The sequence below is a fragment of the Gallinula chloropus genome (genome assembly GCF_964237585.1).
Source record: "Gallinula chloropus genome assembly, chromosome: 1".
Taxonomy (NCBI): domain Eukaryota; kingdom Metazoa; phylum Chordata; class Aves; order Gruiformes; family Rallidae; genus Gallinula; species Gallinula chloropus.
In genome coordinates, this window is record NC_140085.1 from 88,229,664 (window position 1) to 88,247,233 (window position 17,570).

Consider the following 17,570-nt stretch of genomic DNA (forward strand, 5'->3'; position numbering starts at 1 on the left):
CTCCAGGGATTTAACTTCTAATGTTCTTCAAGACATGAATACCTCCCACGCCTAGAGCAGTAAGGGTTTTGAAACAGACCAACCACAAACATTCAGCATCTTGAAGTAATATGAGGGTTTTTTGAGTGACTTCTCATCAAAAAACACAGGCCCCAGAAGAGCTAAGTTGCACTACATCCTGAAAGGCAGCACAATCCTATTAAATTCCCCTCTTTGCCAGAGCCTCCAGTAAAGCAAGCTAAGCATTTCAACTATTTTTTTATTGTGCATGCAATAGGTCTGCATAGTTCCCTCCATTTGATGAGCTGGGAAACTGTGCAGAAGACAGAAGGGACAGAAACACCACAGCAGCTTAAGGCTACAGCTCAGAAGACAAGAAGCAATCCTTGTCTTGGTTGACCAAAAGCAACAGCTCTTCCCACTTTAAGTGGGAACTTATGTGGAACATTATATGGAACTATGACCCTACATCTCTAGTGGTACAAAGTTGCTGGACCCAACCTAGGGCACCTTACTCCCTTGGAGTAGGTTATGCATCAACTTATGCTTATGCATCAACTTATTTTGCTTTGGCTTTAATCCACATTGAGGATGTCTGCATGAACACAAGGGCTTAAGAATTCACCAGCACCTTTAGATCTATTTAGATTCACAGCCACAAGCATCTGATTACAAAATCCTGCTCTACACTGCACTGGTGCAGCCTCACCTCAAGTACTGGGTGCAGTTTTGGGCACCACAGTACAAGAAGGGTACAAAAATATTGTGAGAGTGTCCAGAGGAGGACAACAAGGATGGTGAAGGGTCTGGAGGGGAAGTCTTACAAGGAGAGGCTGAAGTCTCTTGGTTTGTTCAGCCTGGAGAAGAGGTCTGTGGCTTCCTGATGAGGGGGAGTGAAGGGCCAGGTCCCAATCTCCTCTCTTTGGTGACCAGTGATAGAACCCAAGGGAACGGCATGAAGCTGCCACAGGGGAGGTTTAGGTTGGATATTGGGAAGAGGTTCTTTACTGAGAGGGTGGTCGGGCACTGGAATGGGCTCCCCAGGGAAGTGGTTGCAGCACAGAGCTTGGCTGAGTTCAAGAAGCATCTGAACGATGCTCTCAGTCACAAGCTCTGACTTGGCTGGCCCTGTGTGGAGCCAGGAGCTGGACTTCATGATCCTTATGGGTCCCTTGCAACTCAGTACTTTCTACGGTTCTATGAAAATACCAAGTGGCAGTATGTGAGTATCTGTAGCTCTCTGAATACTGTTAACAGTACTACCACACACAGTTTGGGTGGAAACTAGGCAATTTTATTTTTTTATTTTTGAAAGGAGAGGTGGAGCCCCATGGCCATGGATTAACACACCCCAAATCCAGCCCAGGAGGCACTGGAGCATCCTGCATTCTACACCTTGCAGCATCAGCCATTCTTGGAAAATGAATACATACATTCACATCAACTGCTAGAGCAGAGAGTGTGCTGGACTGTACCACAGCTAGTATCCTCACTGCAACTCAAACCCAGCATTATTCCATTCTTCATTTAACCCAGTGTTGGTGTTCTAGCTTTCGCTGAGCTCACCCTCCTTAGCAGGTATCTTACATTAGTTTTACATTTCTTGCCTCCTTTTCCTACTGGGATCTTGCTCCTCATGTGCTTTACACAGTTACCTAGAGCAAAGCCTGCTTAAAAACTGAAGTGCAGACACAGGTGACAGGGCTGACCCGACCTGAATAATGCACAGCAAGACAATGGAAACATGTTTCTGTAGGGCTTGGCAGCTGGCACTCTGGAGACAGAGGCAACTCACTGCCCCAGGGGTAGTCACAGCAGCACTAGTGCTGTCAGAAAAAGCCCAAACTGACTGAGACCTTGGCTTTATTCATGAATAAGTCGTGATTCTTTACTAACAGCATGCAAGCAGCACTTTTTTTTCTCTACTCATGTGCCAGTACATCTGTTCCAGAAACCTTACTCCTTACCTGTCCCTCCTCCACCCGCGAGGCATCGTTCCCAAGCAGCGGCTCTGCAGGAGGCGTCTGGATGGTGACGGACTTCTCAGACCTGCTGCCATCTTTGCTCCGCGGCGATTTGTGCCTGTCCCGACTCCTTTTCCAAACACAGCAAGAGGAGAACAACGTTACCACAGAGCTTCTGGAGCAGGGCCTGGAGCTCTCTACACCTCTACCCGCAGGAGGTGACTTAAGCATTAGGTTGTAGTCATGCTTGCCCATCTCTTAATCAGTCTTGGCTCAACCTATGACCAAACAAGCTTTGGGAGAGGTAGAAAAGAGACTTTGCCCAGAGCCACCTACAGCCTGGTGCTGGGACAGTCTACCCTCTCAGTGCCTGGAGAGGGGACCAAAGGAGACAGGGGTACACCCTCACTACCTCATCTTCTCTTAAAACAGCTTCTGTCAGTGCTGTGCTTGGAGGGGATGCTTGCGTTCTCCAAACAACTGTCAACTCCATTTGGGATTAACTGCTCTACACAGGTCTCCTCCCGCAACAAGCTGCCTCAAAGGAACACGTACAGTTAACACACACTCAAGGCAGCTTTATTTCCACTGGTTAATAACCCCTGGCTAACCTCCTACAAAGACAGCAACAGCATTGGGGGTTACCAGGCTAGTGCTTACCCTTGTAGACCTCATGGCTTTTCATCTGAGGGTGTCTCAAGATGAATTAAGCCCCATTGATATTTTCCTTCCTCTTCCTACCTGGACAGGAAAGCAGCCTTTGTACCAGAGACATTCTCTGTGCTTGGGGACCAGCTTAAAAGCTTGGGAGCATCCAGAGTCCCAGCTCTGCTCTCTTCACTGTGTCTCTCTTGGAATTACCAAAGCCCAAAGGTGTAATGGGATGAGACTTGATCCTGTTCACAGGCTCTAGGATTTTTATGTTGTTTTGGGAACATTGAAGGCATCTTTCCATATGGCATTCTAAGCTTCAAATGGAATCCAAATTGGGGTGAGGGTGTTAAAGAAGGAAGAAAAGGCAAACAAGAGATGCTTTACTCAATAATTGGACTCTGAGCAAAGAGACTTCATTTCATGGAAGAATTCTTTTTCCAACCACACAGGGTAATTGCTTCTGAGATGCAAAATTATTTTTGAGTGGCTTAGTTTTAAGTTGCAGAGACTGTAAGTGGCATACGTTCTGCATGTAAGACTAATGATGATGCAGGGAGAGGTGGTGGGGGTGGGTGAAAGGATAACATTTCAAGTAATCAAAAGTTTGAGAGCAAGATGTTTTTCAAGGCTGCTGATCTACCACAAAGAGGACTTGCTATTCAGGTTCAGAAAAGCCTGACTTCTAATCCAATCAATGCTGATAAAGGACTTCTTGTGGACTCAAGTACCACTCAAATTCTATTAAAAAACCCCACAAGTACTAGCTACAGAGTAGCCAGGAAGATGGTGGGGAGAGATAGGAAACATTATTACACAATAAAGAAATGGCATCAGAAGAGAAAACAACTGGCAATTATCAGTTTAGGAAGTCATCTCCCCAGAGACTATCCATCCCTCACACTTTAAGAGCTGAGCTAAGTGATCTCTTCCTTCTGCTAGTGCTGTCCAAATCTTTCTTGCTATACATGACCTCAGCATGCATCCAACAGGTTGAATATCCTTAAATTAGCAGCATTACTGCTTCCAGTCTCCTCATGGGGTTGCTGATGGGGACTCTCCACATGCATCTCCTTCAGAGCTGTGGCCCCACTGACTACATCCTAGCTTACAATTGTTTTTCCCCCCACAGGACGTGTCCTAGCTTATAGCAGAAGTTAAACAAACATAAAAGTCTCCTTACCCTTGTCTGTGGGCTTTTTTGGAGTGACCTGAGTAGTGGGAGTATCCCGAATATGTGGATTCTGTATCCATTGCAGCAGACATCAGGTCTGGACGGAAAGGGCACAGAGTTTACTTAGAAGACTTGATCCTGGTGCTCCTGAGGTGGAGTCCGTGGTAAAAGTGCTTTCCTGGGTACTCTTTGCTCCCCAGTCATCAGTGATGTGTGGTCCTCGGAGAGCAGTGAGCTGAGCTTCGCTTACAAAGAATCCAGAGGGGAGGCGAGGGGAGGGGAGGGAGGGTGCTCGGCTCCTCACGGTCGACCTAAGGAGAGAGAAACAGGCATGGAAGTGCAGACTCTCAGCAAAGCACTACATCATTCCTACAGCAGCAGTTCCCTCCCGCTGGCCACAGGGGCTCATCACACCATGCCCAATCCACAAGCCTGTCCCGGCCGCTCTCTCTCTTTCTGGTCCAGTGAAACACACACATTTGTAGAGCTTTAAATAACCTGGTAATCGCCTCTGTTTTGCAAAACCCAGCCCCTTCATCTGAAAATCTGGAAGAAACAGCATCAGTCACCTGGGAAAGACAGTGACCTGGAGAAGGCTCAGCAACCTGGTTACAGGAATTCACCCCCAGAAGTTGTCTCAGGCTCGACTTCCACACCCCACCTCTTCACCTGCATAACGCACAACCCAAAGACTCCCAGGACCACAAGGGCAGCGCTACAGCCTGTATATGCAGGGAAGCACTGGGGGGTAAGGGTGCCTTCCTTAGGTAAGTCACAGGAGAGGATCAGACCACCATGTCCCAACCTGCTTTGTTTTCACAACTGCAAGGTGTGCCCATTTTACAAGCACCAGTTACCACACCATCAGTGGCACTGTGAGCGTCTCCCTCCCTCCCTTTCTTCGTAACCTTTGCCTACAGAAGCTATTTTAGGCCTTGAAAGATTTAATTTTATTAAAGACTGTCTCGATACATGTGCATACGAATAACACTGGGGAGGCTTGATTAGAGCTCACATCCAGCTTATGTGGGCCAGCACTTCTGACAAACGCACTTGCACTTGGAAGAGAAGCTGCAGTCCCATCTGCAAAGGGCAGGGTCGCGGGATTTTGGAACAGGAGCAAGGTGACATCATAACAATTCCCACATCGAGAACTCTGAACCCTGTGGGGAAGAAGGGTATAGGCACCATCCTGCTTCCCAAACCCGCGTCCTTCCATTAGGTGAGAGGAGGGATGGAAAGGAGGAGGGGAATAAACGCACGCAAATGGAGGAGAGGTGCAGACGGAAGGGCCGCAGCCACGGACGGAGGTACCTTGGCAGGGCCTAGTGTCTGGCACGTGGAGTGCTCTCACGTGCCTCCCGCCCAGACAACCGCTGCCTCTAGCCAACACGGGCCTACAGCCACGCCATGCTTTCAGGACGGGCAGAAGACAGCTTTAAAATTAAACTGGATCCCTCCATTACTTCCTGCTCACAGCAATTTTGAAAAGCTGTTAGCAATAAAAGAGTCAACCACCGCTTTCAGCCCTCTCCCTCCCCAAACACCGAAGGACAACAATGGAAGTCGGGCTCTACGCTTGGCCAATTATTCTTTCCAGCCATGAGATTTCTCCACTAACACCTCCAGAAAAGCTCGTAAGCGAGCAGAGAGCTCTACCACACTCGGGCTGTGCCAGAGAATGAAGCCTCTTCCCCACAGGGCTCCTTGGCTGGCAGCACAATCTGCAACGAGGCAAAGAAGCCTTCCCACCGCACCAGGAGCCGCAGGTATTTGTGCGGCACTCGGGCTTGTCAGGGCTCTTGGGAAGGAGGAGGCAGCAGGGGGGGACCTTTCACGTACAGGAATTCCCAGTCTCCAAATGCATATTGTGCCTCAGGAAAGAGGCAGCAGAGAATTTAGGAAGGACAAATAAGGATGGGAACGTAAGGCCCGGTTTTGGGAAGGGAGGAACGAGAATGGATTTAAACACAGCGAGACATAAAGCCAAGGCACGGCACCGTTTGGAAAATGGCATCATTACTGTAACGAGAATGAAAATCCCCCAGACTGGGACGCATGATGTTAACGCTCATTAACTCCCTGGACTTGCACACAGCCTGTAGCTTATGGCTCCAGCAATAGGCTGGGACTCATTAAAGCTGATTTCTACCTCTGTCCTGCTAGGCAGCCATGGAAAAATCCTTCCTTTGCGTCTGTCCTCCTCCAGTAAATGGGGGGGGGGGGGGGGGGGGGAAGGCCACCACCCCTCTGCCTTCAAAAAGCCTTGTGATACCAACAGAGGAGACGGCTACACAGGACCGGGCAATCATTAGGCACCACAAATCAGAAACACCCTCGGCTGTACAGAAGACGATAACAAGGCTTAAACTGCTGCCTGTGATGTTAGTGGTTGTTCTCAAAGGGACTCCGGGATCTTCACAAATAGACACTGCCACACTGCAGGAATAGGGAAAACAGGGGGAGCTGCTGGCACACACCGGGGTGAGGGCTATGCCTTTTTCCTAGGCTTCTAGGAAATTATCATCTCCCAGCATTTTCTTCTAACCACACGATTTCCCCCAACTCCCAGACAGAAGAATCAGAGCTGAGATGGGGACTGGGAGCAGAGCACCTCCTCCGACGCCTCTCACCCCCAGCAGCGCAGGGTCACGCTTCTCTGGAGACACCGGAGAACATTTCAGCAGGTGGGGCCTGCTGTGGAAACACAGAGGCTGCCGAGGCAGGGCCCAGGAGCCAGCAGTGCCTGCCTGACAGTGGGCAAAGCACGGCAGCGCTGGGCACCTGGCAGAGAAAGCAGAGGCGCGGGAAGACCGACACGGGAACACCGGGGCAGGCTGGATCATGCCAACTTTTGTCTCCTGAGTAAACAAGAGCCAGGGTTTTAACACAGCTCTGTGAAAAGTCAACAAGGCAGCCCCCAAAACAACACTAAGTTTCCTGGACTGTTGCCAAAAGCAGCATGATGAACCTGGGGACTCTGCACCGCCTCCTTGCCCCAGCAGCAGGGCACATGAGTGACTAAACAGATCTCCCTGCCAAGCCAGTTACAGGGTGCCAGGAATAAAATATATCTGCCCAACTTCAGCTGGAGAAAGCAGAAGACCACTCACTGGCTTCGTCAGTTGCCCCACCAAGGCTGACTGTCAACAAGGCTTACTAGATTTGCCCAATGCAGGATAGCCTGGACTGCTAGCTAGACACCACTCCCAGTCTAAGCAGGACGAGATGAAGAAAGCGAGAAGGGAGGAGCACAGCCCAAACGCACACTCCTCATAGCCAAGCCAAGCAGGTAATCTATCTCCTGGTCTATTTTACAGCAGGAAGGGGACCAGCCTTACCTCAGAAAAGCTTCTGGATCTGCTAGGAAAGACGCGTGTGTGGATCAGAAGACAACTAACATGCTAACCTACCTATCTGGGTCAGAGCTCTTTCAATGGCATAGACAGGAGTCAACCCTGAATTAGTCACCACCAAAACAGTGCCCACCACTAGAACCCGAACAAAGATGGACAAGCTGTGTCTCCTTCACAGCACAACCATATACATACTAAGCACAGTCTTTGAACACCTCCACTACTAAATCACCATTAATGATGATTCTTGTCCTTGCCCACAGGGGTAGGGTAAGCGTGCCGCAGAAAGTGGCAGCCCCATCATTCACAACTGTGAACTGAGAGTCCAGTTTAGCCAACCGAAACGGCTTCACAAAAGATCATTACATCGCACAGGGCTCCACTGAAGGCACGGTCTGTTTGCAGAGCTTGGCGTGCAAGAAAGCTCCTCCAGCCCCAGGGTACAATTGCACTGCATTTGGGCACCGACAAGAAAGCCGGGGTAAGTAGCTTCCACCTCCACGCCACGGCTCACCACTCTCGGTTGTGTCAACACAAGTCTCAGTGAGCAAACTGCACTGGCTGGAAAGCAAAACAAGAAATCCCTTTTCTGCCCCTCGCCACACTTTTGTCTTGGATCCTTTTGATGACCTAGTTCACACAGCGCATCCCCAAACAGCAACACCGACACCGGGGTGAATAGCAGCACAGGTGAACAATCATGGGAGAGACAGGAATGTCTCCCCCACTCCAACCACAACTGTGTAACTATACCCACTGCTTTGCTTCCAGTAGCACTAGCGCTCTCACTTTGACTTTCTCTTACTCACTGATGACAGAAGGATGCCAAGTACTAGATGGAAAGCAATGCTAAGGACGGCCCAAAGGAAATTTTGGGATCCTGTTCTTTCTGCATCCTGCAAGATAGTGGATAAGTGCAGTTAGCCCCAAATACCAGAGAGATCTCTGTAATTACAGTTTCTACGCAGCTACACAAATCCTTCTAACTCCCTCTTTTCGTACGCTCATAAATCTCCAAAAAGAGTTCTTTTGAATCGCTGTTTTCCATGCTGGGAGCCCAATCCCATTGCCAATGAAGTTCGCTTTGTGATCGTCTTCAAGGGAGCACAGTGTGGCTCCCAGCCCAAGGGAAATTTAAAAGAGCAAGTTACATCTTTAAATCAAAGAGGGCAAACGCAAACAAGAGCGCTCTTTTACATCCCATCCCTTCCCGACGGATTTTCCCCTGTGAAGTTGAAGCAAATGACTCCAAAGCAGCTCAGCTTTGAAATCCTTGCCTGTACAGTTTCAGTCCCACTCTGTCTAAAACTTGCAATCAATTAAGAGTTGATTTGCCAGTCGGCTCACGGAGTTATGTATATTTGGGAAGTGCCATCTGGAGCACGAGCAGCCACAAGTGTCCGTGAGGATGTGCGCACGTTCGGCTCCGTACGCTGCTGCCTCGCTCCTTAAACAGCACCAGCTGTCCACAGGGTAACGGATGCCCACGAGCTATCACACTCAGGAGTCCTTTTTTTCCCCCCTTCCATTTAGTGAAACAAAGAGCTTTACCAGTTAAATACGCAGAGCTAAGCTATGGGATAGTGGTAGGGTTTGAGAGTGAAAGTAAGGAAGGCGGCTAAGCCGAGAGGAAGCCTTCCAGTTCTGGCGGTAACTCAGCCACACAGTGCGGCCACCGCGTATTCCTATTCTTCACTGCAGGGAAACGAGAGGTAACGTAACTCGCTACGGCCAACTGCAGATGGAGCAGGAGCAATCCTATGAGCAATGCCACAGCAACCTTCTGCTTCTGAATTTCCCGAGCCAGCCCCAATCCAGCAATGGGACCTGCAAGCACAGAAGTTCACCCATGCTAGCCTACTCACCGAGCCAAGGGTTTCAGCTTCGGCAGCCAGCGAGCTTTAGGAAACAAGGTTTTCCAAAAGCTATTTATTTTTGCACATCTTTAAATAAGGTTAATTGACTATATATGTAAAACCCAGGGCTTTTACTCTACGGTGGTGGCTCTTGATTTACAAGCCACTCAACCTTAAAAAATGTTTAGTAGTCAGCAAATTCAAGCACTCTAGCAATAGGTTCTATTTTCTTCTGCCTCTCAGAGACCTCTTAGAAAGATTTCACAGACCTCCCCCAGGAATTCCCAGCCCCTAGGCTGAAAGCTATTAGTCCACGACACGGATATTTCAGAAAGAAAAGTCACTTGGTTTGCTGAAATAAATCCACCTGTGTGCTTAATTAGACCGTGCAGCACAGGTCTGCAAACACAGCGAGGCTGCTTCAGTTGACAAGAGACGCCTGGCCAAAACCTCCACCCACACAAGCAGCGCTTCTCAGCAGTAAGCCCCAGCGTCTCCCTGCCTCCCCGATACACAGCTGGAAGTTGGGAAGTCCTCTGTGTGGGACCCATCAGCGAAGCACCTCCCTGGAGGACATCACTTTGTACACTCCCAGAACCACATCCGCGCCATCCAAGTTTCTGGAGCACAACTGGCATTCCAGCCTATCGAACAAACCGCACCTCTGCTGCCAGCCTGGCGCGAGCCTGCGCTGCCTCACTCACGCATCTTCCAGGCTGCTCCCCTTCCAGCTCAGCCCTTAACCCTGGAGCCATGCAACGTGGTAGAAGGTATTGTGGCCTCACCCTCATGATACTAGAGCACCTGGGACTGTGCACAGGAACAGTTTTCCATAGTGACTTTTAAAGCCCTAAAACCTTATTGAATCAAATGGAGGGAAAAGCCTCTTGCAAGACTCTTCAAACTCTGCCCATGCAAGTAGGCAACACTGACCTTACTTTCAAAGGTTACTTTCAGCCATAGCATTTAGATACCAAGATAGCCTTAAAGGATAGAAACTACACAAGGTTTCTCTACTGTAAGCACACCACCTTCTTTAGGATACTATGTGTTCTTCCTGCATTTTCTCCTTGGAGTTAAAAAGAGAAAGGAGCATCCTGACACTGATCAAGTCCCCAGCACAGAGCAGAGCAGGGCTGCAGAGTGTGCAAGTCTCTATCTCCAACTCTGTACAAGGCCAAGGCTGTTCCTGACTTTGCAAGGAGAACGGCCAAGGGTGTTGACCCCTGAGGAAATAACCATTGTTATTTAATTTGACACAAATCAGATAATTCTGAAGTAAAGGCTAACGAGAAATTAAAAGAAGTCATAAGATAGCTTTGACAAGGGTTTGTTTTCTCCTTCTGCCAGCTCCCCATTGACCGTACGACACACTCATAACACTGCTTGTGCCTTTTACAATTACTTTCCCATAAGCAGAACTGGACATCACAGCTCTCCGCTCAGGCCTGCTCCTCAGGTCACTGCACAGGACAACATGCCCTATTACAGCAGAAAAACCACTTTCTGAAGCCATCCTTCACCTTGGTTGTCAGACATGAGGTTGGAAGGCAGGCAGGTTACTACAACAATGTGACGTGCAGTTCTGCTAGGACAACTGCAGTCACCTTTGTTTTCCTAGCACAGCATCCCTCTCTCTCAGTAAGACTTCCCTTGGTGCAAGCATCCCTAAGGTAAAAGCCATCAAGCACACTGCCACTACTAACCAAAAGGCAAGCAGCAAGCGCAGGGAGCTGCTAGCCAGTCACTGCAGGCAGTTTGATATTGCCTGGGTGGTTCTGACACAGGCTGGAACCCCCCCAAAATTTCAGCTCATAGAGAGCATTCATAAGGGAGGCTTTTCTATAAGACTCTATTCATCATTTATTTTTCAAAATTAACAAGTGAGATGATCACAGAGTCAACACCGGTCCCATAGTTGCAGCCAGCTATACAGCCAAACCCCAGAGGGGAAGAAGAGCCAAGCACGGTCAAAACGAAGCTCTTCAAAGACGGCAAAGCACTGCTGAAGCTCTCCCCTCCACAAGGCTTCTCGAAGTCAGGGCACCCTGATGCTGGGATTGCTCACAGGCAACGACACCACGGAGCACGCTCCACAACACCCCAGTTTGCTCTGACAGCCAGGGTGACTTAATCTAACTCCTAATAGCCGCAAAGACCTTACAGACAATCCCAGGACCCAAAAACCCAGCCACAGAATAGCGAAGTCCGCCTCCCCGGCCCAAAACCCCGCCACCGAGTCACACCTCCCGGGGACCCTGCTGTCAGAGAGTTCAGCCCTTTGCCTAAAAGTTCGTTTACAACCTCGGCAAGGCTTCTAAACGAGAAAACGGCGTGTCATTTCAGGGCGGCGCTCCACAGCGTGCCGGCCCCGAACCGGCCCCGAACCGGCCCGGCGGCGCTGCCCTCGGCTAACAGGGCGCAGCCCGCGGCGGCAGGCGGGCGGCCGGCCCGGCGCTGCCGGGGCGCGGAAGGCGGCTCTCTGCCCGGCGGCGGCTGCCGCGGGAGCACGTTTCTCTCCGGCCGTACGAGCTTCCCGGCGCCGGAACTCGCGGGACGCGAACAACCCCTTCGGTCCTGCGAGCCCGTGACTGCGGGCATCGCTTCAGCTAGCAAAGGAGCTTCTGAGCAGAGAAGCGCGATTGAGTCCTCGTCCTCCTCGTCCTCCTCCTCCTCCCCGCCCGCCCCAGGTAGCGACCCCCGCGCCACCCAGCAGGACGAGCCCAGACACAGAGCGGCTTCTTTTATACGGCCCGGACACATGGGGCATCGGCGGAGCCCCCACGCGGGTCTGAATTCACTGGTGCGGGTCAGCGCACCAGCTGCTGGCAGCACAGGCAAGGCTTGGCAGGGAGAGCGCTGCCCAGCGTGAGGGGCTACGCTGACGAGCCTCACCGGCGCGAAAAAGCCTTTCGCCACGGGAAGCAGAGATCTCTCCCACCCGCGGCATCGGAGCCGGGACTCGCTGACCCAGCAGCCTCGCCGCGGGAGCCCGGCAGCCGCCCCCGCCCGCCTTCCCTCTCCGCCCAGCCGCGGGGACCGGCTCCTGGCCGCCCCAGAAAGCGCCGAGCAAGGGGAGCGAGGACGCAGCGGGCTCTCTCTCTCTCTCCCCGCAGCCGGCGCCACCGGAGCCCAGCCGGGCTCTCGCTCCCCCCCACGTCCCCGGCCAGGTACAGACCCCTGTCGCCCGGCGCAGGATGCCCCACCGCTGCCCCCGCCGCCCCGGCCCGGGCAGCCGGGGGCAGAACGGCGGTGGGATCCCGACGGCAGGAGGGCGTGGTAGAGGGCAGGGGCAGCAGCACCGTCGCCCCCCGCGCCGCACCCGTCCCCGTACAGACAGACAGGCGGATGGACAAACAGGCGGACTCACCTCCCTCCCGCTGCCGCCCCATGCCGCGCCCGGCACCGACCCACCGCCGTGCCGTGCCCGCCGCCTTCCCCCGGCGGCGGCCGCCGTCGTTGCTGCTGCCGCCGCTTTCCGCTTCCTGTGCCCGGCACCGCCCTGCACCCCCGTCCCTCCCCCGCCGGCGGCCGCACCGCCCCTGCACCGCCGGAGCCACCGCCCCCCCCGCCGAGGCTTCCCCTCCCTTCGCCGGGAAGCGTCGGCCCTCACGCCCGCCGGGACCCCAGATCCCTCTGCGACCGCTCGGCCGAGCTGGGCCCGGGTATGGCCCAGCCAGTCCTCGCTGCAGCCGTACCCGGTGGGGACCTGCGGCCAGGACCCGCTAACTCGCCCCTTCCAGGCCTGGTTTCACCCCTTGAACCTCTCCCGGCAGCTCTGTCTCCTCTGCATCTCAGCTCATATGCAGTTATCGTACCTCCTGCTGCTGCTGCCCCTCTTTTGGAGACCTACCCCTCCACCCTGGTCCCCAGTGCCCATGTCCTGAGCCCTTCCTGCTCTACAGCTCTCCTCTACCCTGCCTTGCCCCTCGCCTGTCCTTAGGCTGTCACACTCTCCTCCAGCTGGTGCCTTTGAGCTCACCCTTCTAGGACAACCACGTTCTTGGGTTTTCTCCAAGGCAAATGTATTGCTAGGCACTGTAATGCCTTGCTTTTGGGACTGCTTGCTCTGTTCCTCCACCCCTAGCCTGCAGCTGCAGCGCATTTTGCCCAGGTCAGAAGAGGTCTGCAATGAGGAAGGACCTCCTGCCCCCCAGGGAGAAGGGCCTGCTTTGCCTGAAGCATTGCTCAGGCTGCCTGAAGCCCGCCTTGGGCAGCAGATTCCTCCTGCTGCTTGCTCTGGGCAGCTGGGAAAGGAAACAGGCAGAGTGCTGCATGCCATGCAAGTCACCTTTTCTGTGGTCAAACACTCCTTTTTCATGTCACCTCTGGGTTGTCTCGCCCTTCAGAAATAGCTAAGTTTGCAGGTCATCCAAGGAGCCAGCACCTGGGAATGCATGACAAAAGTCCAGACCTAGATTCCAGCCCTGTGCTTTGAGCTACTCAAGGACAATCCAGCCTACAAGAGGAATAAATGCAGAAGATACTGAAGGTTTTTCCTATCAGCTAGTTTCAGTGCCGTGCTCTTGTGGCTGCTGTAGATAGCACCTTTTACTTTCCCCCTCCAATTTCCCCTCACTCCCTTTTTTCCTAAATTAATACCACGGTTTCATTTGCGGTGCTTACCCCTGAACTTGTGGAACAACATGGAATGACTTTGCAATGGAACAGTCAACTAGGAATCAGAAGAAACTTTTCCATAACACTGGTTTGGTAGTTACATTACCTCCTGTTTTGCATGCTGTATGTGCTTACCCAGCCCCGTGACTGGCTGGAAGAGGCCGATATCAAGTGATAGGCTCCATCTTGTATTATGCATCAACATGTGTCTAAACTTGCCCGCGGCCCGAATACTCTGTTGCATTCCAGGCAATGGCCCTGCCCTGGAAAGCGTCCGACACCCTGCTGAAAGCCTGCCTCTCACCCTGGCTGGCTGCTCCTGGCTCCCCTCGGCTACACCATTGCAACAGGGCTTGCTGCCTCCCAGCTCAGAGGGGGGGAAACATGGCGAAAGACAACAGGCTTGAGTTTATGCAGGCCAAGCACCTGGCATAGGGGGAGAAGCTCAGTGGGAGGAGCAAGGATTTCCCTGTGCTGAGTGGGGAAGAGGTCAAGGGGAGATGCTGCCCCACAATCACAGAATCATAGGGGTTGGAAGGGACCTCGAGAGATCATTGGGTCCAACCCCCCTGCCAGAGCAGCTCCCTAGGACATATCACTCAGATAGGTGTCCAGACGGGTCTTGAATATCTCCAGAGAAGGAGACTCCACCACCTCCCTGGGCAGCCTGTCCTAGGGCTCTGTCACCCTCACTGTGAAAAGGTTCTTCTGCATGTTGGTGTGGAATTTCCTGTGCTCCAACTTAGGCCATCGCCCTTTGTCCTGTCTCCACCTGAAAGGCTACAAAAACTCGGGGAAATTTCAACGAGGGAAAGGCAACTTTGTCAAGGGCCTTTAACTGGACTTCTCTGAAAGCAACCAAGAAACTCTTCTGCTATTTCTCCTCCTACTGTGCTGCCCCAGCAGCTGCCCAGGAAGCCACCAGTGTCATGGTCTAGAGCAGCAGGACTTGCTGCAGTACTCCACAGAAAGGAGTTAGAAACGTATACAAACCACAGACAGGACCAACACCTATGCCCTGTCCAGACCCACCTGGTGTAGATACCTCTTGGACCCATCATTGAGGCCTCCTCATACTCACCTAGGTCAAGCAGGTACACAGAATATTGGCAAAGGAGGGAAATGCTGAAGAGGGGCTCAAGGGGCAGATGCGGAGACGCTGCTATGTGCTTATCTCTCATCATCTGTTTAAACCACAAGACACAAAGAAATGTTTCACATATGAGTCAAGCTACTTGTGTGGTAGGGTCATAGTTCAGAAATTTGTGAAGTCCTCTGTTCCCCCACACACTACTGAATAGGTAAGAGCAGAGGTGTTAGGGTTTTTTTTTTTGTAAGATGAGCCAGAATAGCTGTCATAGATTCACGGGAGAACGCTTTATGCTGGAATGGACTTGGTGATCAGCTAAGTCCAGTCTCCCCACTGAGAACAGGGTCAGTTACAGCTGGTTACTCAGGGCTACGCCAAGTTGGGTTTTGAGCAGCTCCAAGGATGGAGAGTCCACAACCTGTTCCAGTGTTTGAACATCCTCACTGTAAAAAATTTTCTCATATTTAAGTGGAATTTCATATCTTTCAGTTTGTGTCTTATCCCTCTTTTCCTGTAACTGAGTCTGCCTCCATTTTCTTACTCCCTTCCATCAGGCATTTCTACACATCTAATATTAGTTTACTCACATTGATTCACCTCTGAAACTTCTCAAACCTGACCCTTCCAGCCTCTCCCGGCCCCCCAGATGCTTCAATCCGTAAAATGTTTTAGTAGACCTATGCTGGACTCACTCCATTATGTCCATGTCAATCAGAGACAGTCTCTGGTCCAGAGTGCACTCTGTGTGTAGCACAAGACACCTTCACTGTTCAGTTCCTCAGACTATTTTTGTCCTCATCACATTTTCAGAAGGTTCCAGGTGTCTTCCCACAAATGCTGTCTCATCTGACCAGGGCCAAGATGGGTGGAGTCCAGTATGGAAAACACACCAACTCTTTCATGGCTGGGAATTCAAAGAGATAAAGAGATCTCTTTCTTTTTTTTTTTTTTCCCAAAGGAAATACCCATCTGTATTTCTACTAATCAGGGTGCTGCATTCCTCAGGCTTGTATTTTCCCCTCCGAAAAGCATGAGTTAGACAGAAGACGCCAGGGAGAGATGGATTTTCAGTCACAGCTGTGGAACACAAGTGATCTTGGATGTGCCAGAAGAGGTACTTTCCAGAATGTGGACATTATCCCTTCTTATAAACAAATCCCTTAGTGCTTTGAATCACTCTGTCCTATGCTTCCATGTGCTGATCACAGTGTACGATCAAGCAGCTATCTGGTCCAATCCACTAAATAAAGGTCTCTGCTGTCTCTTCTACGATCGTCTGTTACAAAGTGGTGGGAGCTTTCACATGACATGACACGTGGGTTACACTTTTAAGTCAGCTCTTTGCTCAAAGGTTTGCTTTCTTCTCTTCCTCCACCACCATTAGATTCACTTATTTTAAAATAAACACATCTCCTTATCCTTGTGTTTTTCTACTGATGGTTATTGTGGGCCAGATTCTGCCTCGTTCAGAGGCACACGGAATATCTCTGTAAGGTGCAGAGGTTGAATTTGCTGTAGATTTTCTCCATCTCCTTGGGAACCAGTTTTCCTCTTTCTTTTCCCCAAATCCAGGCTCCCAACACACACGCAGTGACACAGCCAGATAACATCTGCCTGTGATGAAACTCAGCGGCAGAATCAGAAATCTCCAGGGAAGGTTGAGTCACCATCCCTGGATGTGTTCAAAAAACGGGTAGATGAGGTGCTTGGGGATCTGGTTTAGCATAGGATGGGAATGGTTGGACTTGATGATCTTCAAACGTCTCTTCCAACCTTGTGATTCTGTGGAGTGTCCATAAAACCTGATGGGCTTCTCTGGGTTTTTTTGACCGTTTCCCGAGTAGGACAAAAAAGATCCTTCTTCAGTTACAGGTCGTGGGGATTCCTCACCACAGCCAGAGTTTGTCTGCACCACACTTGGAGAAGCAGAGGCAGCGCCATGCCGAGTAAGAAGCGTAAGCGCGAGCCGAGCCAGCGCAGGTACACACGCCATCCCGAATTACAGCCTGCTCCTATCTGGCATCAGCCGGAGCCTCCAGCGTGGGGTGGGGGGCAGCGTTTTCCACCGAGGCTGGATGCTGTTTCTTAGGTCCTGCCCGAGGGAACTGCTCGTACAGCCCGTCCGAACCGTGCATGTCCTTGCCCTGTGCCGCCGGCCTCCATCCAGCAGCCTACGCCTGAAGCCTGAGCAGACGCGCGATGACAGCTGCGCACGCGGAGCCACGCTTCGGCTCTCACGCGGCCCAAAGCCTTGCTCAGAGGAAGAGAGAGGGCAGGGGGACATGGCCACAAAGGAACACCTTCCTTCCTTCCTTTTTGGGGTGGTTGCTGTTTAGAAAGGGAAAACGCGCAGCACTGCACAGCTGAGGAAACAGCCTGACACGTGTATTTTGCAGAGCAACTTGCAGAAAAACTTCTGAGCCCTTCATGGAATTAGTTATCCAAAATACACGATTTCTGCCCAAATAAAGAGAAATGTTTGTGTGTAGCAAACACTAGGAAAACTCCACTTGGCTGAGGTTCTGCAAAACCCAGTTCAGGATTCAATTGAAATCTCACTTCCATTTAAAAGCGGATAGAGGTAGAATTTTTATTTGGCTTCAGCAGATTTAAAGAATATTGAATAATATAGTTTAAAAAAGAAAAAAAAAACCACCACAATAAAACACAACCACCCTCTTCCCCTCCAGAAGCATTCTCTAAGAGAAAAAATAAGGTAGATTTCATCTGTACATGTCAACAAGACTGAAGGGCCAGATTCTGCCCTTCAGAAAGGGCAGAAAAAGAGAACATCTTTTGTCTGACTTGCCCCCAGTTATAGGGGTAGAACCTACTGCACACCATGAGCTCTGTGCATCC

At 51.3% G+C, this 17,570-nt stretch overlaps 1 protein-coding gene across 1 annotated transcript in view; it reads right to left on the reverse strand.

The window, feature by feature from the left end:
- VANGL1 (VANGL planar cell polarity protein 1) overlaps positions 1–3,881 on the reverse strand; it is a gene marked incomplete at both ends in the record, with an annotated part of 32,278 nt that extends 28,397 nt beyond the window's left edge. Inside the window, 2 exons of the mRNA XM_084277055.1 lie at positions 1,968–2,094; positions 3,799–3,881. Coding sequence (XP_084133181.1) covers positions 1,968–2,094; positions 3,799–3,881 — 210 coding nt within the window. The remainder of the gene's footprint in view (positions 1–1,967; positions 2,095–3,798) is intronic.
- Between the last annotated feature and the right edge of the window lie 13,689 nt (positions 3,882–17,570).